General features: G+C 38.1%; 1 protein-coding gene across 1 annotated transcript in view; it reads right to left on the bottom strand.

Annotated features, from left to right (window-relative positions):
• Nucleotides 1–13188: 13188 nt before the first annotated feature.
• Nucleotides 13189–18799, bottom strand: part of BCKDHB (branched chain keto acid dehydrogenase E1 subunit beta) — a 221657-nt gene continuing 216046 nt past the window's right edge. Inside the window, exons 10-11 of the mRNA XM_059399214.1 lie at nucleotides 15010–15158; nucleotides 13189–13477 (exon numbers count right to left, since the gene is read on the bottom strand). Coding sequence (XP_059255197.1) covers nucleotides 15018–15158 — 141 coding nt within the window. The 3' untranslated portion in view covers nucleotides 13189–13477; nucleotides 15010–15017. The remainder of the gene's footprint in view (nucleotides 13478–15009; nucleotides 15159–18799) is intronic.

Below are 18799 nucleotides of genomic sequence, written 5' to 3'. Positions count from 1 at the left end.
AACCGAATAGAGAGCCCAGAAAATGACCCTCAACTCTAAGGTCAATTAATCTGTGACAAAGCAGGAAAGAATGTCCAATGGGAAAAAGTCTCCTCAACAAACTGTGTTGGGAAAATGGGACAGCCACATGCAGAAGAATGAAACTGGACCATATCCTTACATCACACACAAACATAGACTCAAAATGGATGAAAGACCTCAATGTGTGACAGGAATCCATCAAAATCCTTGAGGAGAACACAGGCAGCAACCTCTTCGACCTCAGCCACAACAACTTCTTCCTAGAAATATCACCAAAGGCAAGGGAAGCAAGTGCAATAATGAGCTATTGGGACTTTGTCAATGTCAAAAGCTTTTGCACGGCAAAGGAAACAGTCAACAAAACTAAAAGACAACTGACAGAATGGGAGAAGATATTCACAAATGACATATCAGATAAAGGGCTAGTATCCAAAATCTAGAAAGAACTTATCAAACTCAACACCCAATGAAGAAATAATCCAATCAAGAAATTGGAAGAAAAAAAAATGGGAAGAAGACATGAACTGACATTTCTACAAAGAAAAAGAAGATATCCAGATGGCCAACAGACACATGAAAAAGTGCTCCACTTCACTCGGCATCAGGAAAATACAAATCAAAAACACAATGAGAGGGACGCCTGGGTGGCTCAGTTGGTTAAGCAGCTGCCTTCGGCTCAGGTCATGATCCCAGCGTCCTGGGATCGAGTCCCACATCGGGCTCCTTGCTCCGCAGGGAGCCTGCTTCTCCCTCTGACTCTGCCTTCCACTGTGTCTGCCTGTGCTAGCTCTCGCTCGCTCTCTCTCTGACAAATAAATAAATCTTAAAAAAAAAAAAAAAACACAATGAGATACCACTTCACACCAGTCAGTATGGCTAAAATTAACAAGTCAGGAAATGACAGATATTGACGAGGATGTGGAGAAAGAGGAACCCTCCTACACTGTTGTTGGGAATGCAAGCTGGTGGAGTCACTCTCGAAAACAGTATGGAGGTTCCTCAAAAAGTTGAAAATAGAGCTACCCTATGACCCAGAAATTGCACTACTGGATATTTACCTTAAAGATACAATTGCAGTAATCTGAAGGGGCATATGCACCTGAATGTTTATAGCAGCAATGTCCCCAATAGCCAAACTATGGAACGAACCTAGATGTCCATCAAGAGATGAGTGGATAAAGAAGATGTGAAATATAAATATAGATATCTATATCTATATATATATTCCAGCCATCAAAAGAAATGAAATCTTGCCATTAGCAATGATGTGGGTGGAACTAGAGGGTATTATGCTGAGTGAAATAAGTCAATCAGAGAAAGTCAATTATCATATGATCTCCTTGATATGAGGAATTTGAGAGGCAGGGCAGGGGTTCGCATGGGGTAGGGAAGGAGAAAATGAAACAAGATGGGATCAAGAGGGAGAAAACCATAGGAGACTCTCAATGTCACAAAATGAACTGAGGGTTGCTAGGGGGGGGATGGTAGGGACAGGGTGGCTGGGTGATGGACATTGGGGAGGGTACGTGCTATGGTGAGTGGTGTGAAATGTGTAAGCCTGATGATTCACATACCTGTACACCTGGGGCAAATAGTACATTATAGGTTAATAAAAATAATTTTAAAAAAAGAAAAAACAACTTATTGAGGTGATATTCACATAACACAAAATTAACTATTTTAGAGTGAATCATTCAGTGGCATTTAGTACATTAGCAACATCATATTATGCAAACAGCACCTCAATCTAGTTCCAAAGCATTTCTGTCGCTCCAAAATAAAACCCCTTTACCCATAAAACACTTTCTCCCTATTCTCCCCTTCCTCTAGCCCCTGGCAACCACCAATGTGCATTCAGTCTCCATGGATTTATCTGTTCTGGATATTCCATATAAATGGAATCGTACAACATGTGACCTTCTGTATCTGACTTCTCTTCTTTAGCATAACGTTCTAGAGATTCATCCATGTTGCAGCATATATCAGACCTTCATTCATTTTCACAGTTGAATAATATTCCATTGTATGGATATACCACAATCCCAAACGGCTTTTAATGCCTTGATCTTGAACAGAAACAACTAGAAATCACTGTACATATGACAAAAGAAGAAACAGAAAAGTAGAAGTGGAGAAAACATTATCATTCAGAAAACACAATAAAACTTCCCAAAAAGCCACAGCTCTAACATATATCCTCAGAGGTGAAGACAACACACACATATGTGTGTATGTATGTACGTTTATGTGTATACATACACATATGCACATATATACTATACGGCATGCTTAAAATAAGGGTGCTGTGAGAGATGAATGAAGGTTAAAAAAAAAAGTTGGCCAAATAACAAATAAGTTTGGCCAGAATACAAATAACATAAAGAAGGTTAGAAGACGTTAAGGAATTATCCTTAGAAGTTTGACAAGGAGACAATTTTTGGGAGAAATAATAAGAGACTTAGAAAAGTGTGAGAAGAAAATTATTCAATGCCTTAATTATTCTGAGACAAAAATGTTTCCTAGACTAAAATTTTACACTCAGCCAAGCTATTAGTCAAAGGTTAGAGCAAAGCTATTTCCTGACATGAAAGTTCTCAGAAAATTGAGATTTTATAAGGAATCTATGCTATGCTTCAACAAAATGATAAAAGAAAGAAAAAAACATGGACCCACGAAAAGGAGGTAAGCACAGAATAGTTCCATGTGGCAGCCTTGTGTCCAGTCCAGATTTTTGCAGAAAGACTGAGGTCTCAGGGAATATCACTGCAAATCCAGGATGTAGATATAAATGCCGTGCATTTCCACCTTCAGAACACACACCCATCACAACCTACCCCCCACCCCAGGAAATGGTGGCATGACTAGGAAGAATCTACATGTTCACCAGCTTCAAAAACAATAGGCTTGTAGTGAAACAGGTATCTATCTACCTGGCTGTCTCTGACAGAGCATAGCTGTGGGCTCCTTGTGCCAATTATTCTCCCTTCACCTCCCAAATCCATTCTCTGCCCTTTTCTGTCCTGCTCTGTTTTCAGAGAGGCTGACTTCAAGTGAATGTATCCAGGCTACGGTGCCCTCTTGGGTCGCAATTGGGTTCAGCTCATGGAAAGCACTGGGAGGCCATCAGGAGGTAGGAGAGACCAGGATATCAACTCTCCTCTCGCCTCACGCTGTTGGAGCAGCCTTTCGTCTTTCTGTGGCCACATCTCTTGCCTCTCATCAGGCAGCCCTGCCTCCATGGCTTTAGCTCTCACCAGACTCCCAGACTATTCCTTCCCCCTTGGTCCTTCAGGCCAGGGTGGTAATGACTTCCCAGAGTGGCTACTCCCTAGAGGAGCTGAACACTTCCTTGTGAGTTCCTGACATCTGCTCATACCTTTGTAAATAGTCCCTTTATTATAAAACTCTATTCAGTAAAAAACCTTTGAATGCAACATCATTTTTCTGCTGTGACCCTAACAAACTTACATGTCTTAGTAGAAAGGTCAAGACTTTACAAAGCCATGAGTATAGTACTGTAGAAGATGATTTCTTTTTTAGTTTTCCCTTCAAAGTTTACCTAACAAACTATTTTTGGAGTGTGTGTGTGTGTGTGTGTGTGAGATAGAGAGAGAGAGAGAGGGAGAGAGGGAGTAGGGAGAAAAAAAACAATGCTTTTTATTTATTTCAGGGTCTGGCAGTAATCAGATGGACAAAAATATTCTTTAGTACTGGTGCCTAGCGACTAGTTTTTAAAGAATAGCATAGTAATGCAAGGCTTAATATACTAAGTTTACTAAAGTATATATTCAGTATTTTATTACTTTTCAGTAAACATGCTAAAAAAGAAATTCTCTTTTATTATAACTCATGATACTCACTTTAATACTGCTGTTATGTTCTCTATTCCTGTGTAAAAAAATCATAAGTAATAATAATAATAATTATAATATACATATAATTTTGCATCCTGATTTTTCCACTTGAAAGTTTATGATGAGTACATTTCCATGTTGCTACATAATTTTCATAATCATTACTTGCAAATTCTACATTGTAGCTAATCATACAGATGCACCATAAATCACAAACCACTGTTGCTCCTTTTTCTCCTGGGCAATTTTCCCATAATCTACATGAAAATTGTTACTGTGCACGTAACATCAAATAAATCTGATAGACATGAGGTCTTTCCTTGGATGAGTATACCCAGTTAGGACTGAATTATGCTTGCTCTGAGATCCAGATTGGTCTGCAGGACTGATGGGCAAATTGGCTGATGGTCTGTGCGTCCTGAGAAATGGAGGAGGCCTGGGCTTCAGAAGCTTATTCTCAGAGCCGAGGGAGCTGGGGAACCAGACTTAGATGAGTAACAGGGCTTAAGCCCCAGAGAGGGTCAGAGGTTCTAAGTACATTTGCTCTATTTCACCAAATATCCATGAGACACTTGGGGGCACACAGCTGCAGTATCTTGGGATCCCTGCATCTCAGCAGGAGAGGAGAGATTTTTCTTGCTTCTTGGGGGTGGGGAGCAGGGTGATCAGAGCCCTGTCATCGCTCCAAGGGCCCCATAAAGAACAGCATCAATAAAATCCACCCCAAACGGAGTCCCAATGAGGGGCTTTGAGGGGAGATTTGGGGCAGTAAGCTCCAAATGCAGGAGGCCCCCGTTGCAGGAGCAGCCCTAAGGAGCCTTCCCTAGTCGCTGGCAGCAGAAATTTCTGCAGGGAGCTGAAGCCAGAGCCAGAGAAGCATGGGCTCCTCGTGGTTGTTCAAATGACTATTGCAAAGCAGCCCTCCAGCAATTCCCCCAAATAGGGAAACCTTTGTGAAGCTAGTATCTAGCAGTTGGGACCAGACGCCTTTGAAACAACACTTCTCCTTACTATGAATAAGGCTTTACGTTTCCCTCTGGGTTAGGGGAGCCTCTGAGAGATGATTTGTACTTTACAATTTTTATGTTGGGTAGAAGGTACACAGACACTCACTACATTGTTCTCTAATCTCTTTGAAATATTTCACATAAAAGATGAAGGGTAAAAGTAAACTTACGATTCAACAGAAGGAAAGTAAATATAAGGAATTTGCACAAAGTGTTCTCAAAAAAGAAATTGTTATTGGACTGACAATAGGCATATTAAATTTCTTTGAAAAAGAAAATTCCCCAGGGCTCTTTTTCAGCCATATGGGTAAGTTTAACAACGGTTCTAAGGTCGCATGACTTCAGTAAAGAACTTTATATGAATAAACCCCAAAGAGCACGTCTTCTAAAAGTCATATGCTGCGGAACTACTCATTCGCCCAGCCTAAGGGAAGGTGGCAGGCATTCGACGTCTTAAGCTGAAAGTCTGACATTAATACAATAGCTTCAGCTAATTTGCTTGTGGTAGATAAGAAAAAAATCAAGCATACTCAATCCATAAACTAGTCCCAAAGGTAGAGGGTTTTCTCCAAGTATATTTTATTAAAAACATGTGGACTTTCTTCTGTCAAACTGAATATATTTCAAAGCACTTAGATTGATTGGATTAGAAAGCTTTTGGTTGTAAGCAACCAATATTCAACTTAGAACAAAGAAAAAGATAGTCTATTCGAAAGATCCTGGGGTAATTCTTCACAGAATGAAAAGAAGACTGAACCATAATGCTGTATGTGGCAGAAGTGGAGCTGGCCTTGGGGATGATGGATTCCAAAGACTGAAATCTGGTCAGGGTGGACTCCGTCTTGTGCTGCAGCTTGCCTCAGGGCATGGGTTCTGCTTCTGCAGACAAAGATGGGCTTCTTCCATAGAAAAGGTAGCATTGGGTCCCTCCAGAATAACATCTGTCCAGAACTGTTTGTTTGGAAAATCCCAAAGAAGGGCTCTGATTGGCCCAATTTTGGTCCTTCCATTCCTCAACCAGATGTTGTGGCCAACAAAATGTCCTACCACAGACCCAACCTCAAGTCTGCAGATTCTACCATCCATAAGAAGGGGGCTTATAGCATAGATATGGCCACTGGGAGGATAACTCTGAGCCAGGATGACTTTTCATCTGTGACTACAGGAATGGAAATTAAGAAAATAAAGGAAAACTACCAACAATCTCATCATCCCTAAAAAATATAGAAACAATCTTCAACTTCTGGGGACCCTTGAGGTCTAGTCCTACATGAAGGACTATTTCTGTTCCTGGGATTGCTTAAGAAATTAAATACAACCCAGGCCTCTGGTGGTATAGAGTATCAACTGGTATAAAATATTGAATGCTATTAAAAATATCGCTTTAAATGTCTACACTACCCAGAGGCCTCTCGACCCAAGTGGTAAACCAACAGACCCAAACCTCCTGGCCCTGTGGAACCAGTAAAATATTATGGGTGGCGGGAAGGGAATCCCAGCCTAATAAGTGGGTAGATGTTTAAATGATCAAAAAAAAAAAAATTCCAAAAATAATCACTCTGGTCGCCTCCATGGGCTCCCCTTAGGCACTGAGATGCCCCAGAAAGCTGGTACCATGCACAAGGTAAGAAGCCAGAGCAAGGAACCAGAGAGAGCACTTCCTTCCTTAGGTCCTATGGGGGTTGATCTCAAAGGTTTTGTCACCATAACCACCCATGCCAAACCTGGGTCCAAACAAAACACTGTGACAAATGTGACAGTGGACCTGTGAGCATGGTCATCACAGCCCCACCCCCACCCCCACTCCACTCCCCACCCCACCCCTACCTTACCCCCTCACCTATACCCCCATACCCCCTCACCTATACCCCCATACCCCCTCACCACTGGCCAGAAGCAGAGGTTAATGCCAGCTCTGTCCGTACATTTCCAAGGTTGGGGCTCTCTGGAAGAGTGGCAAGGTTTGGGATAAGGGTGGCAAATCTCCTGAAAAAGTGGTGAATATATTAGCATCCACAACTGCTGGAGAAGATCTCGGAAAAATTAAAGCGCCATGTTATGAGAAATACATCCTTGAGAAGCTTTTTAATTCGTATTCATGAAGAGGCCATTAAATAGGAAAATGTATTTCAGTGCACAGAAGAACATGGAAAAAAAATAAATTGAAGAACAGGACTCAAAAAAAATATATGTTTATAAAAAATAAAAAATTATACTTAAAAAAAAAAGTAGGAATTTTTAAAGTACTGTACCTTCTATATAGGTTCTAAAGTCCCTGACCCCAAACAGCTTGGAACATGTTAGCCAGATTTCACCGCATTACAAAATAACAGAGCTGGAAGAGATCATCAAAATGACCTCAGTCAGCCCCTTTCATTCTGTGACCCAGCTTCTGCTATCCAGAAGTTGAGGGACTGGTTTGGGATCACACTGTGCAGGATGGGAGCTGGATCCCAGGTCCCTTGACTCCCAGTTGGAGGCAGTTCTTTCTGATTGTAAATCAAGAGATTTCTACAGCATATCTGGATTTTTTTTTTATTATTATTATGTTATGTCACCATACAGTACATCATTAGTTTTTGATGTAATGTCTCAGGATTCATTGTTTGCATATCACCAGGATAACCCATCCCCCATCCCCCTACCCTCTGAAACCCTTTTTTTGTTTCCTGTAGTCCATAGTGTCTCATGGTTTGTCACTCACTCTGACTCCCCCACTTCTAATGACCTCCATGCTGTTCCTTATGTTCCACATATAAGTGAAACCATATCATAATTGTCTTTCTCTGTGTGACCTATTTCACTAAGCATAATTCCCTCCAGTTCATGTCAATACAAATGGTGGGTATTCATCCTTTCTGATGGCTGAGTAATATTCTATTGTATATATGAACCACATCTTCTTTATACATTCGTCTATTGAAGGGCATCTCAGCTCCTTCCACAGTTTGGCTATTGTGGACATTGCTGCTATGAACTTTGGGTGCATGTAGCCCTTCTTTTCAATACCCAGTAGTGGAATTGCCGGGTCATAGGGTAGCTCTATTTTACAAATGATGGAAGAAAACCCATCACACTGATTTGTGGTCCTATTTTATATTATAAAAGGTTTATCTAAACACAAAAATGCTTTTTGGGTCTTTCTAAAACTCTATAGAGCATTTTGCGAGAGAGAAAATAAGACTCATCAGGACTTGTAATTTCATGCAAATTATTTTGGGGAAGTCACTGAATTTTTGCCCTCCTTGGATGGTAACTACAATCGTCAAAAATCTGTAGTTCTTATGAATCTCCAACGATCCTTAAAAGAAGCTACTGTCAGTTATTTGTAAAAAGCCTATCTACACTGAAGTTTTAAAAGCTAAAAAAATAACTATTATTATTATTAATTAGTCATTGTTATCTTCTGAAACCTTGGAGTAAATAAAATATTTATGGTAGCAATGAGGCCTCAGCATGAAACTGAAGGACTTTTAGCAAAACAAGACCTTAATAATTGTTTTCTTAAAGTGTTGGAATAAAATCTCCTAAAAACAAAGATGTTTGCTCAGCAGTACTGTGGGTAAATGATTAGGTTTTGCTAAATAATTTCCCATGACCATACAAAGGACCATGACAGTCATTCACCAATGCAGGCACTTCCATTATTAACATGACCTTTCTTTGCCAATATCGTAATTCCATAAAAACATAGGTAATGTAATCCACCCTCACAGGATACAGGCATTGTAAAATGAAAGAAAAACTTCCATTCTTATACGAGAGTATTTCGATCTTACAGTTTTGGTTTTTTTTTTTTTTTTTTTTTTTATCATTTGGAACTTTCTGCCTTTCTTCACTTTTCATTTTATTGCATTCTATTTTAATTTTTTTCATGATTCTTGTGCTTCTTCTCCCTTTATTCTTGTAATCTTGTATTTCCCTTTTTTCATGAAAGAGTTAAAATCTATGAATTTACCTCTGAGTAAGATCTTGGCTGAAGCACATCAGTGATCTTAAGTTCTAAATATTTTGGAATTGTTTTACATTTCCTCCTGGGTTCCACAGCTGGATACATTTATGTTCTCATTCTAAGTAGTTGGAAATATTTGTTCTTAATTTGGGATGTGGTCAAAAAACATGGTGCCTTTTAATACTCTTTTCTTCGAGGAATTTACTGTTTTTCTTTGTACCTTATCTATGCTCAACTCTCTTAACTGCTGTATATGCTTTAAAAGGTGATATAGTCTCTGTTTATGGGACAGTTTAAAGTATGTTTCTGTTGACTCAACCCTATTATTCTTACTTCAATTATGAACTGACAGTGAGATGACAAAGTTGGCATCTTCTATCTACATCCTATCTACATCTATCTACATCCTCTGTATTTACAGAATTTTGCTTACATTTTAATTACATTTTAATGTCATGCACTTAGAACAAATAATTTAACTGTTATATCTTCCGTGTAATATATTCCTTTTGTTACTACTGACTGCATACATTTTCTCTCGTCTTTCATCTGAAACAAATTCTGCCATTTGTGTTGTTTTCATATTTATTTTTGCCTTTTGTTTGTTCATTTTCAAATTTTAACCTTTCTGGGATAATTTATAACAGGACCCTTCCTAGTAAAGAACTAGGATTCTGTTTCTCAACCCACTCTAGGTTCTTTCTTTTAGACCAGGGAATTTACCCCATTATATTTATTGTCATAATTGTTTTGTTTGGTCTTGCTTTTCCCTACTTTTCTTTTCTATTGCTCTTTAAACATTTTTTTTTCCCATTTTCTTTGCAGGGAGGGAATGTTTCTTAGTTAACTTTGCATATTAGGATCTAATCCAGTGCCTGGCCTATAACAAGTATCCACTAAATGTTTGTGGAATGAATTAATAAGTATAGTATAGCTGGTTTATATAATGATATGAAAGATACATAAATAGTGATTAATTTTATTTTTGAAGCATTTAAAAACCAATATAAACTTTCAATATTAACAGTGGGATAATAAAGCTATGCTCCTCTTTACTGAAAATGAAGATTTTGGCACTTTTGAATTCCTCTTGGCAAATCTACTACTCTAATCTTTGTCAATGTAAGTCATATTTATTATCACCACCACTTTCTTATTTTTACAATACGGAACATTTGTTTCACATAAAAAGTGTAGTTAAGACAATTATTTTAGATATATATCTTTTTATTTAACTTGTTTCCATTTGCACTTCGTCCATTCCAGCTATGATTTCCTCATTCTTGACTTATTTTATTTCTCATTTTCCTGGCAAGTATCTTTAATTATGATGTTCGGGGAAGTATCGGGTATCAGGGTTTCTAAATCTTTGCCCATGTATGAATATTTTCTACTTCTTTCCAAACTAGATGGCCTACAGGGGTGTATCAGAGTCTCCAAACCTCACATCTCTCTGGAAATTCTGACAGGATGGCTTTAGGGTCATGCTTCTCACCCCTCACCCAAGAGTGTCTGCTAAATTCAGCACTGTGCTAGCTGGTTAATACCTATCAGGTATACCTCAAAGAGGTAAAAGTTTGAGAACCAGTCTTTGATTGCTGAGTGTCACTGACAAGGTGGAGGCCAAGTTTTGTTTCTGCATGAGTAACCTAATGTTCCGTTCTGGGGCATCTGACTAGGCTGGGCTGGGGCCATCTCTGTGGCCGGTGCCCAACAGCCTGGGGGATGGCAGCCTCTCCAGAGCCAAGGCAGTGAGGAGGGAGCTCTCAACAAATATTCTCAAACATCAGTGCTCTTATAGAAGGTGGGAATGCCAGGCCCCTGGAAACCACACTTGTCCACCTCAGGCAAGCTGATGGGAAAAAGGATTTCACTAAACCAAACGTAGACCCTCTGGAGGACATCTTCTCAGGATTCTTACTCAGAGTTTCTAGATTATGTGACTTAAACCTAAGGGACTAAATTGAGGTCATTTTCTCGATCTTGTGTCACCTTTTTTCTCATGTATCTAGGTCTGTTCACATAACGCGGATGATATCTATCAGTTATATAATATAAGGATGTTAGATCACGGTTTGCTTCTTTCTGAAAGGAATTGGAAATTTGAAGTGTATAAGATTACCTTCACTTATATATCTATGTTGTCCCAGGAAGCAGACTTCCTGTGCTAGGCTGGGAGTCCTGGGGACTCGGAACTTCTCCAACTTCACTTAACACCCCCTGAATGCGTCCTCATTTCAATGCTCTTATTTACACAACATGGAACATTTGCTTCATGTAATGAAAATGTATTTAAGACAATTATTTAGATGTGCATGTACATCCTGTGCCACAGACTGAGTTTGATATTAATTGTAAGTCATTTATTTTCAAAGGGAAAAGGGTGCTTACTGGTAGGGCCTGCGGGGCCAACTGGAAGGGGGAAACACCTTTCAGCTCAGGCCCTGAGAGCACAGACAATCCCCACAGTTGTCCTCACGCTTGATATTTCAAAACTGAGGAACAGAAAAAAAAAGAGCTAAGGGAAAATTCTTACAAGAACAGATGAGTAGAAAAAAATAGTATTAAAAAGTATTAAAAATATTAAAAACATCTCTGGCAATTAACTTAAAATAAGTAACTAAAAGTATAAATAACATCAACTAAAAAAATAACTTCAGCTAAAACAATTATGTTCAAAGGACCCATTAAGGCTCTGAGGTGGTTGAATACTGCCTATTTCCTACTCTGCTAGACTGACCACGTAAGTGAAGAGCTTCCTGCAAGGATGCCGCATGACTTCCGTGGATAGTGAAAAAAGCCAAGAGTCGTACTGTGTTTTGGCATTTTAAACTCCAAATGTCCTGTATCATAAGTCAACAGATTCCCTAAATGTTACCCAGACTTGCTTCTGACAACTACATCTTTTCCCAATTCTAGAACATACAGGTGTTTCTATTTTTAAATCAAGGATAAGGCTTTATTTTTACCCAAACAAGTGCACTGGTTCTTTTTTTCCAGCCCATTCCTAAAAAAAATCTGTGATAAAGTGCATTTACTTTACCTCCAAGCTTCTGGCAATCTACTAATATTACTGTAGATTTCTGTATCCTCCAAATAGCTGATCAAAATAAACAGAACACAGCTTTTTTAAAGTTGTAGTTTTAAAGTAAAATCAACATTTGTAATCAGAAGAAAATATCCCTTTGGTCTTTATAGAGAAAGGAAAACACTCTATGACTCTGTTTCTCTGATTTTTTAGGGAGGTGGATCTTTATGCGGGAACTGGTGAGAACAAACTCTTCTGAAGTAATCTACAGAAGGGGTGGGCAGACTGGCAAGTACCACTTGCAAGGGACAGGCCCCCAGAGATGAAGTGTCCTACAAAGAGATTTCTGAGGCTGTTCAGGCCAGTCTCAAACTCAAAATGAAGGGCAGAAGAGGCAGATTAAGAAATGGAGGCCCTGGCAATATCTCCAACCACAGAGGCTTCCTCTGGCCAGGGCTTTTTTTTCTTTTTTAAGATTTTACATATTTATTTGAGAGAAAGAGAGAAATAAATTATGTTTGAGAGAAAAAAAAAAGTGTGTAAGGAGGGGCAGTAGGAGAAGCAGACTCCCCACTGAGCAGGGAGCCTGACACGAAATTCAATCCCAGGACCCTAGGATCATGACAGAAGGCAGAAGCCTAACCGACTGAGCCACCCAGCCGTCTTCTCAGGGCCTTTTGATGCTTCTAATCTTGTTTCTCTTTTCATCTACAAGTAATAGAAAGGACATGGTAAAAGATACTTGCTTTGCAACACCATGGCAAAAAAAAAAAAATACAGCTGTAGAAAAACTTGGCAATTTTATAACAAAAGATAGGTTCATGCTGTCCATCTCCCAAAATTAGGAAGAGAGGCAGCAAGGAAGATCCTGCCCCACCATGCTTTGGAAAAGAGTGAGTATGTCCATCAGTGCATCTTTTTTTTTTTTTTTAAATATTTTATTTATTTATTTGAGAGAGAGAGACCGTGATCACAAAGGAGAGCTGGAAGGAGAGGGAGAAGCAGGCTCCCACTGAGCAGAGAGCCTGATGTGGGGCTCAATCCCAGGACCCTGGGATCCTGACCTGAGCTGAAAGCAGAGGCTTAACCACCTGTCACCCAGGTGCCCCCATCAGTGCATCTTTTTGAGGTAAGAGGGAAGAATCAGGTAAAATATTCCAGAAGTTTCATCAACATACAACCATCTTAGCCAAAAAGAATTATACTAAATATAATGTAACTGAAAATCAGCATTTCTAAGCATTTCACTTTCAGATTTAACAAGTTAATCTATTACTCTGATAAGATTCTTTTAGCTAATGAAAAAAAGACACACATACAAAAAGACAGAATCTGATTTAGCTTTATTGAATACTACCCCATGCCCAATATTTACAGATGTAATTTGATGGAATTTATAAGACTACCAAGTGAAGCATTTTAAAAAGTTAATCTCAGATACTCTTAATGGAACTCATCAATTCATATGTATTAATACAATAATTAAAAATTTTCAGCCATTATCCAAGGTGGTTCAGTTCATAAAAACTCTACTTTCAACAAGAGAGAAGTCTGAGGAAATAAGAAGAATTTTCAGAAAAATATTTCCATATCTAGTCACAATCTTCCAGTTGTTCTGTAAAAGAAATCAATAACAATTATAGACATTCCGGCCACCATGAATTAAATATAGATTTCTCAACTGCATGACTCTTTTCCTTAATGCCATATTTAGCTTGAAACATAGAAAACCTATTCTTCTTTTATGTTTTCAATAGGTTTACATATTTTTTAGGTTTAAAAAGAATTATATATCCAAATTTAAACCAGCACCTAAACTCTGTGGCCACACATCGTGATTACCTTGACTCTCCATTAGGGAGAGTCCATGGAAGGAAGAAGATGGACAAAAGAGATGGTTTCCCTCTAACTAGTCCTAAGTGTGACTTACTGTAGAAACCAGTTACTTTCACAGACATTAAGAGGACACCAGATACACAGCATCTCTCTCCGTGTATCTGAAAGAATACCAAGGATGTGTTGACTAATGGCGTGAACTTACATCTGGTACATTCTCAAAATAGAACTGCAAAAAATGGAAAGGGGGGGTGTCACAGTGGCAGATGGGAGGGCATTATTTTCTCTATCTGTACAAATTTAAAAGGTACCTCTCTGGTTTTCAATGGCCCAGGTTTACTCCTCAGACACAGAATTCAAGAATTACAGTATTTCTATCTTTAAGAAGTGTGGGCTTATGTTATTACACAGAGCCTGGTCTCCCCTTTTTTTAAAAAGATGACAGCTCTTAAAAATGTATTATTATTACTATTTTTTAGACAATCTAGATATTAAAATGTAAATATCACATGTTAATGTAAAATTTAATTCCAGCTATACGTTTCAAAATGCCAAGATAAAATAAGGCAGTATGTCAGTGATAGCAACTCCTTTCTATATTAAAACCTGAAAACTAAACAGTTTTTAATGATATTCATTTTTTGCTAGAAAATCACTGCTGAAGAGGCAGATAAGATAGAAAATCATAACAACTAAATGTCATTATCCACAATTTAAAAATATTCATTTGTCTAAAAGGATTCTGGAAATGGTGGTGGTGCTGGATTTTCTTTTATGTAAAAACTTCCCTATACATGATAAATAGGTTTTCTGCTCAACAAACCTATTTTCAGATAATATAAAGGCAAATTTCATGTTATGGATCATCATATAGTTTAAATTCACTGTAGTTTAAATTCACTGGAGTCCCAAAGAATGTTGCTCAAAGGAACATTTTTCAATAACAGAAATTAACCCTATTCATGAACAATTTAAATGGTCAATAACAATATACAGAAATGAGGCTAAAGTTGGAAGAGTAGAGTAAGGTATATTTGTAAGCAAACCACAGCACAGAGTATCTTCGTCTTCATTGATTACTCCACATTAATATATGCACACATCTGTTTTATGGGTATCAGATAAACATATATCTGATGTGTTTCTATCAAGTGTAAATATACCAATATACCACTATAAATTTCCTTTTTTTTTCTTCCATCCACTTTTGTTCTGGAAATTGCCAACACACTGATGACTGTAGCTCTTGGTTAATGGCACAGTCATATGAGTGACATACACTAGCTTTGTCAAAATGCAAGGCTGACTTACCAATACAGTCAATAGTTGATCATTTTTCGAAGGGCATCATAGCACTTCCATTTGTCTGGGATGTAGAATGGCTCGAAAATGTGAGGAAACGGTGTGTCATACCCACATACTCTTGATATAGGAGCTTCTAGGTTCAGGAAACATTCTTCCTACAGAGAAGAATACAGATAGTTCACTTCACAAATATTTCTTTTTATTAAGAGAGATGAAACATTTCCACTTGAAATGTAATTCTAAAAAGAGAAAAAAGAAATGTAATTCTATCCAGGGGCATTAAAATAAATCAGTATATCGTAATGTTAAAAAAAAGGTTAAAAAAATTAAGTGACATATGCAAGTCTGGCATGATCCCAGTTTTACTTAAAATGTCTTAAAATACATGCATGCATTTATGTCTCCATGCATAGCTCTGGTTTAAGCCTCACTGGGAATATACCAAATGTGTTGTCCTATAAATTCAAATATAAGGCATGACAAAATTGTAAGAAAATGCTCACAGGAAACTCTGCAGCTTAAAATTAGTGGTGGCATATGTTTTCTCTTGTTTCCTGTGTTTTTCAAATTTTATATATAATGGACATGTATTATTATCATAATAAATGTTTCTAATTACCCTACAGTCAGACTGAACTTCTAGCAGTTACTTAACCATGTTCTGGATTCTCTCATGGCCAGGCTTTTGTAGATGCTGATGGTTCCCAGGCCAATTCCCAGCCCAAGCCCATAGCTCTTTGCCTGACTGCTGTGTGCACATCTCTCAGATACTGTGTTAGGATTCACCTCTGCCAGGAAGCCTTCCCTGGTGGCACTTGCCCAACCCCGCACCACTGACAGAGGGGGTTTCTGCCCCTAGCTTTCACAGTACTGAACTGAGCAAGATCCACTGTAGTTGCTCAATTATCTGTCTCTCCTGAGAGACAATGAACTCCATGAGGCTAGAGGTCTGGTTCAAAAATATACAATCCCAACCACACTTGAGGAATCCTACAGGAAATTATCTTCAGAGGGGAAAAAAAAAATTAGGTGACAAATTCAAACTTGAAAATAATTTTTAGAGAGTTCCAAAAAATCTAAAGAGAGCTATGTGATTAAACTGTTCCTATGAAAATGATATTGACGTTACCCCTCACAGTTATTACTGCAAATAAAATCTTAGGGTTTTGCTAATAGTTGCCAGAGGGGAGGAGGGTATGGGGTTGGGCAAAACTGGTGCCAGGGAGAGGGAGATACAGGACTCCAGTTATAGAATGAGTTAAGTCATGGGAAGAAAAAGCAAAGCACAGGGAATCCAGTTAATGATATTGTAACAGCGATGTAAAGGGAAAGACAGTAGGTACGTCTACAAAGAAAGAGCACAATGTATAAACTTGTCAAATCCCAAGTCGTATACCAGTAATATTATGTGTCAGCTATACTAAAGACAAAAACCAAAAAACAAAAAACCTCATGCAACTTAAGGTTTTATAGGCATCTACTTCCTGCATTACCCTGCTTTACAAAGGATGTGAGGTCCACCTTTCCCTATATATTTTACTTAATTGTATTTTATTTTATTCTAATTGGCTTCTTAATACCATGCTTTATATTGTTTAAGTTTTTATTTCAATTGCAGTTATGGTGTAATATGCATTTCAGGTGTACAATACAGTGACTCAACACCCGTACATCACCCCAAGCTCATCACAGCAAGTGCCTCCTTAATCAACTTCACCTATTTCACCCACCCCCTTCCCACCTGCCCTGGTAACCGTCAGTGTGTTCTCTATAATTAAGAATCTGTTCCTCAGTTTGCCTCTCTCTCTCTCTTTTTTTTTTTTTGTCTCTTTGTTCAGTTGTTTGGTTTCTTAATTTCTACATAGGTGTGAAATCATATGGTATCTTCCTTTCTCTATTTCACCTAGCATAAAACTCGCTAGCTCCATTCACATTGTTGCAAATGGCAACATTCCTTTTATGGCTGAGTAGTATTCCAGTGAGTGTGTGTGTGTGTGTGTGTGTGTGTGTGTGTGTAATCACTCTTTGCAAGATACACCTGTGTGTTTGCATGAGCATAGAAAAAGGTCTGAAGGGTCACACTTGAACTATTACTAGAGGTCACCTTCTGAGGCCAGGAGTGGCAAAAGGTGAGAAAGGGCTCTAGTTCATACTTAATATGTATTGTAATAGTTTTTATGAAACTATTTGTAATTAAATGTAATTTACATTTGTAATTAAATGACACTGACATAAAAGAGTAAAAAATACCTTCTTGTGTGAATAATGGTTACTATTTTACATTAGTTTTATAACTTTATATGGAGTGTTTCCTTAATTTGGAAACAATTATTCTACATTAAGTGGAGTGAAAGGATTTTAAATCATTATATATAAATATATAAAGTATATTTTTAAAAGTCATGGAAGAAACTAAGGATGTACTAAATGTTGGCTAATTGGCTAAATTGGCTATTTAAATTAAAAAAATCATGGAAGATAACAGATACATAACAGAGGACTATGATTCAATTTTATAAGGATATACCCTGACCAATTGAAACAGTTTGACATTTTAATGCTTTGCTAACTGAAGTATTATTAGAGAGACTGGCATTATTCCCTCCACAGACTTGTGTTAAAACATGTTTTAAAAAGACCGGAAAAAAAATGCTTGGGTCAAGCAGCTGCACAAAGTGAGTTCCTAATGGACTGTTTCATACACAAATGATTTATGTGTGGCTATATGTTTCTCTGGGCAACCATCAAAACAGGGCATCCTTGTTCAACCTGTTTTTTTCATGCAGAAGCTGTACACACACACACACTTACAAAAAATATTTGAATCTCAATGGCAGACTTTTAGATCAATGTACCAGATTAACCCTCTGGAAAGTATGTATCTCTATTTTATACCATGTTATAATACTAGAACTACAGTAAACGTGTGCCCTGAATTTCCAAGACCATCCAGATTAATTGTATTCTTCTTTTCCACTGACTGCATAAGCACACTCATACTTTTAAAAACTCTGATGATCTTTAATTCAGAAATAGTAATCCACATAAAATTAGGAAGAAATAATGACCTCCCCCACAGAGTTGTAAGGGTTACAGGTCATGGCCGGCACAGGGGCTAACGTGGAAGAGACCATTTTCTGGTCTCTCTCCTCAGAGAGCGTATATATGGACCAGCTCAGTCCACAGGGAACCAGTACAGATGTGAAAGTGAGGTTCCAAAGCCGTACAGTCTAATATGTAACCAGGGACTTCGGAAGAGAACCCAGACAGGTGCCGAGAGAAAACTCTTCTCCAGCTACTCATAGTCCAAAGTTTCTCCATGGGTCCCATAAAAGAGGACTGGAACCCTCACACTAGACCCCATGAGGGTTTTCATACATTTTGTTGTAGTGTGTGCTTTCACATAAACAGTCAGCTTAAGGAAAAACAGATATTCCTTCCAAAAGATTATTGTCTGAAATTCAAGTATATAGTATCCGAAATTTACTTCTGAATGTCTTTTTGTCATTGTAAGACTCATCTTTCTAAAGCATGTTAATAATAGCAACCAGACAGAATTATATGTAATGAATTATGTTTTATCTCATTTAATCATTCTCACAAATATATGAGGTGGGTATTACATTCCATTTCACAGATGAGGAAGTCAAGGTGAAAGAGCCTGGCCCAGGTCAAATAGCTACGTAAACAGCCAATTAAGATTCCAACCTGACTACCAATCCACGTTCCCAGTCATTCATCTGCAAAGTGACTGCTGAGGATAGTAATAACAGGAAAAAAACTAAAGTAAAAAGGG

Source organism: Mustela nigripes, chromosome 5 (assembly GCF_022355385.1).
Source record: "Mustela nigripes isolate SB6536 chromosome 5, MUSNIG.SB6536, whole genome shotgun sequence".
Classification (NCBI taxonomy): Eukaryota; Metazoa; Chordata; class Mammalia; order Carnivora; family Mustelidae; genus Mustela; species Mustela nigripes.
This window is presented reverse-complemented; position numbering and strand designations above follow the sequence as displayed.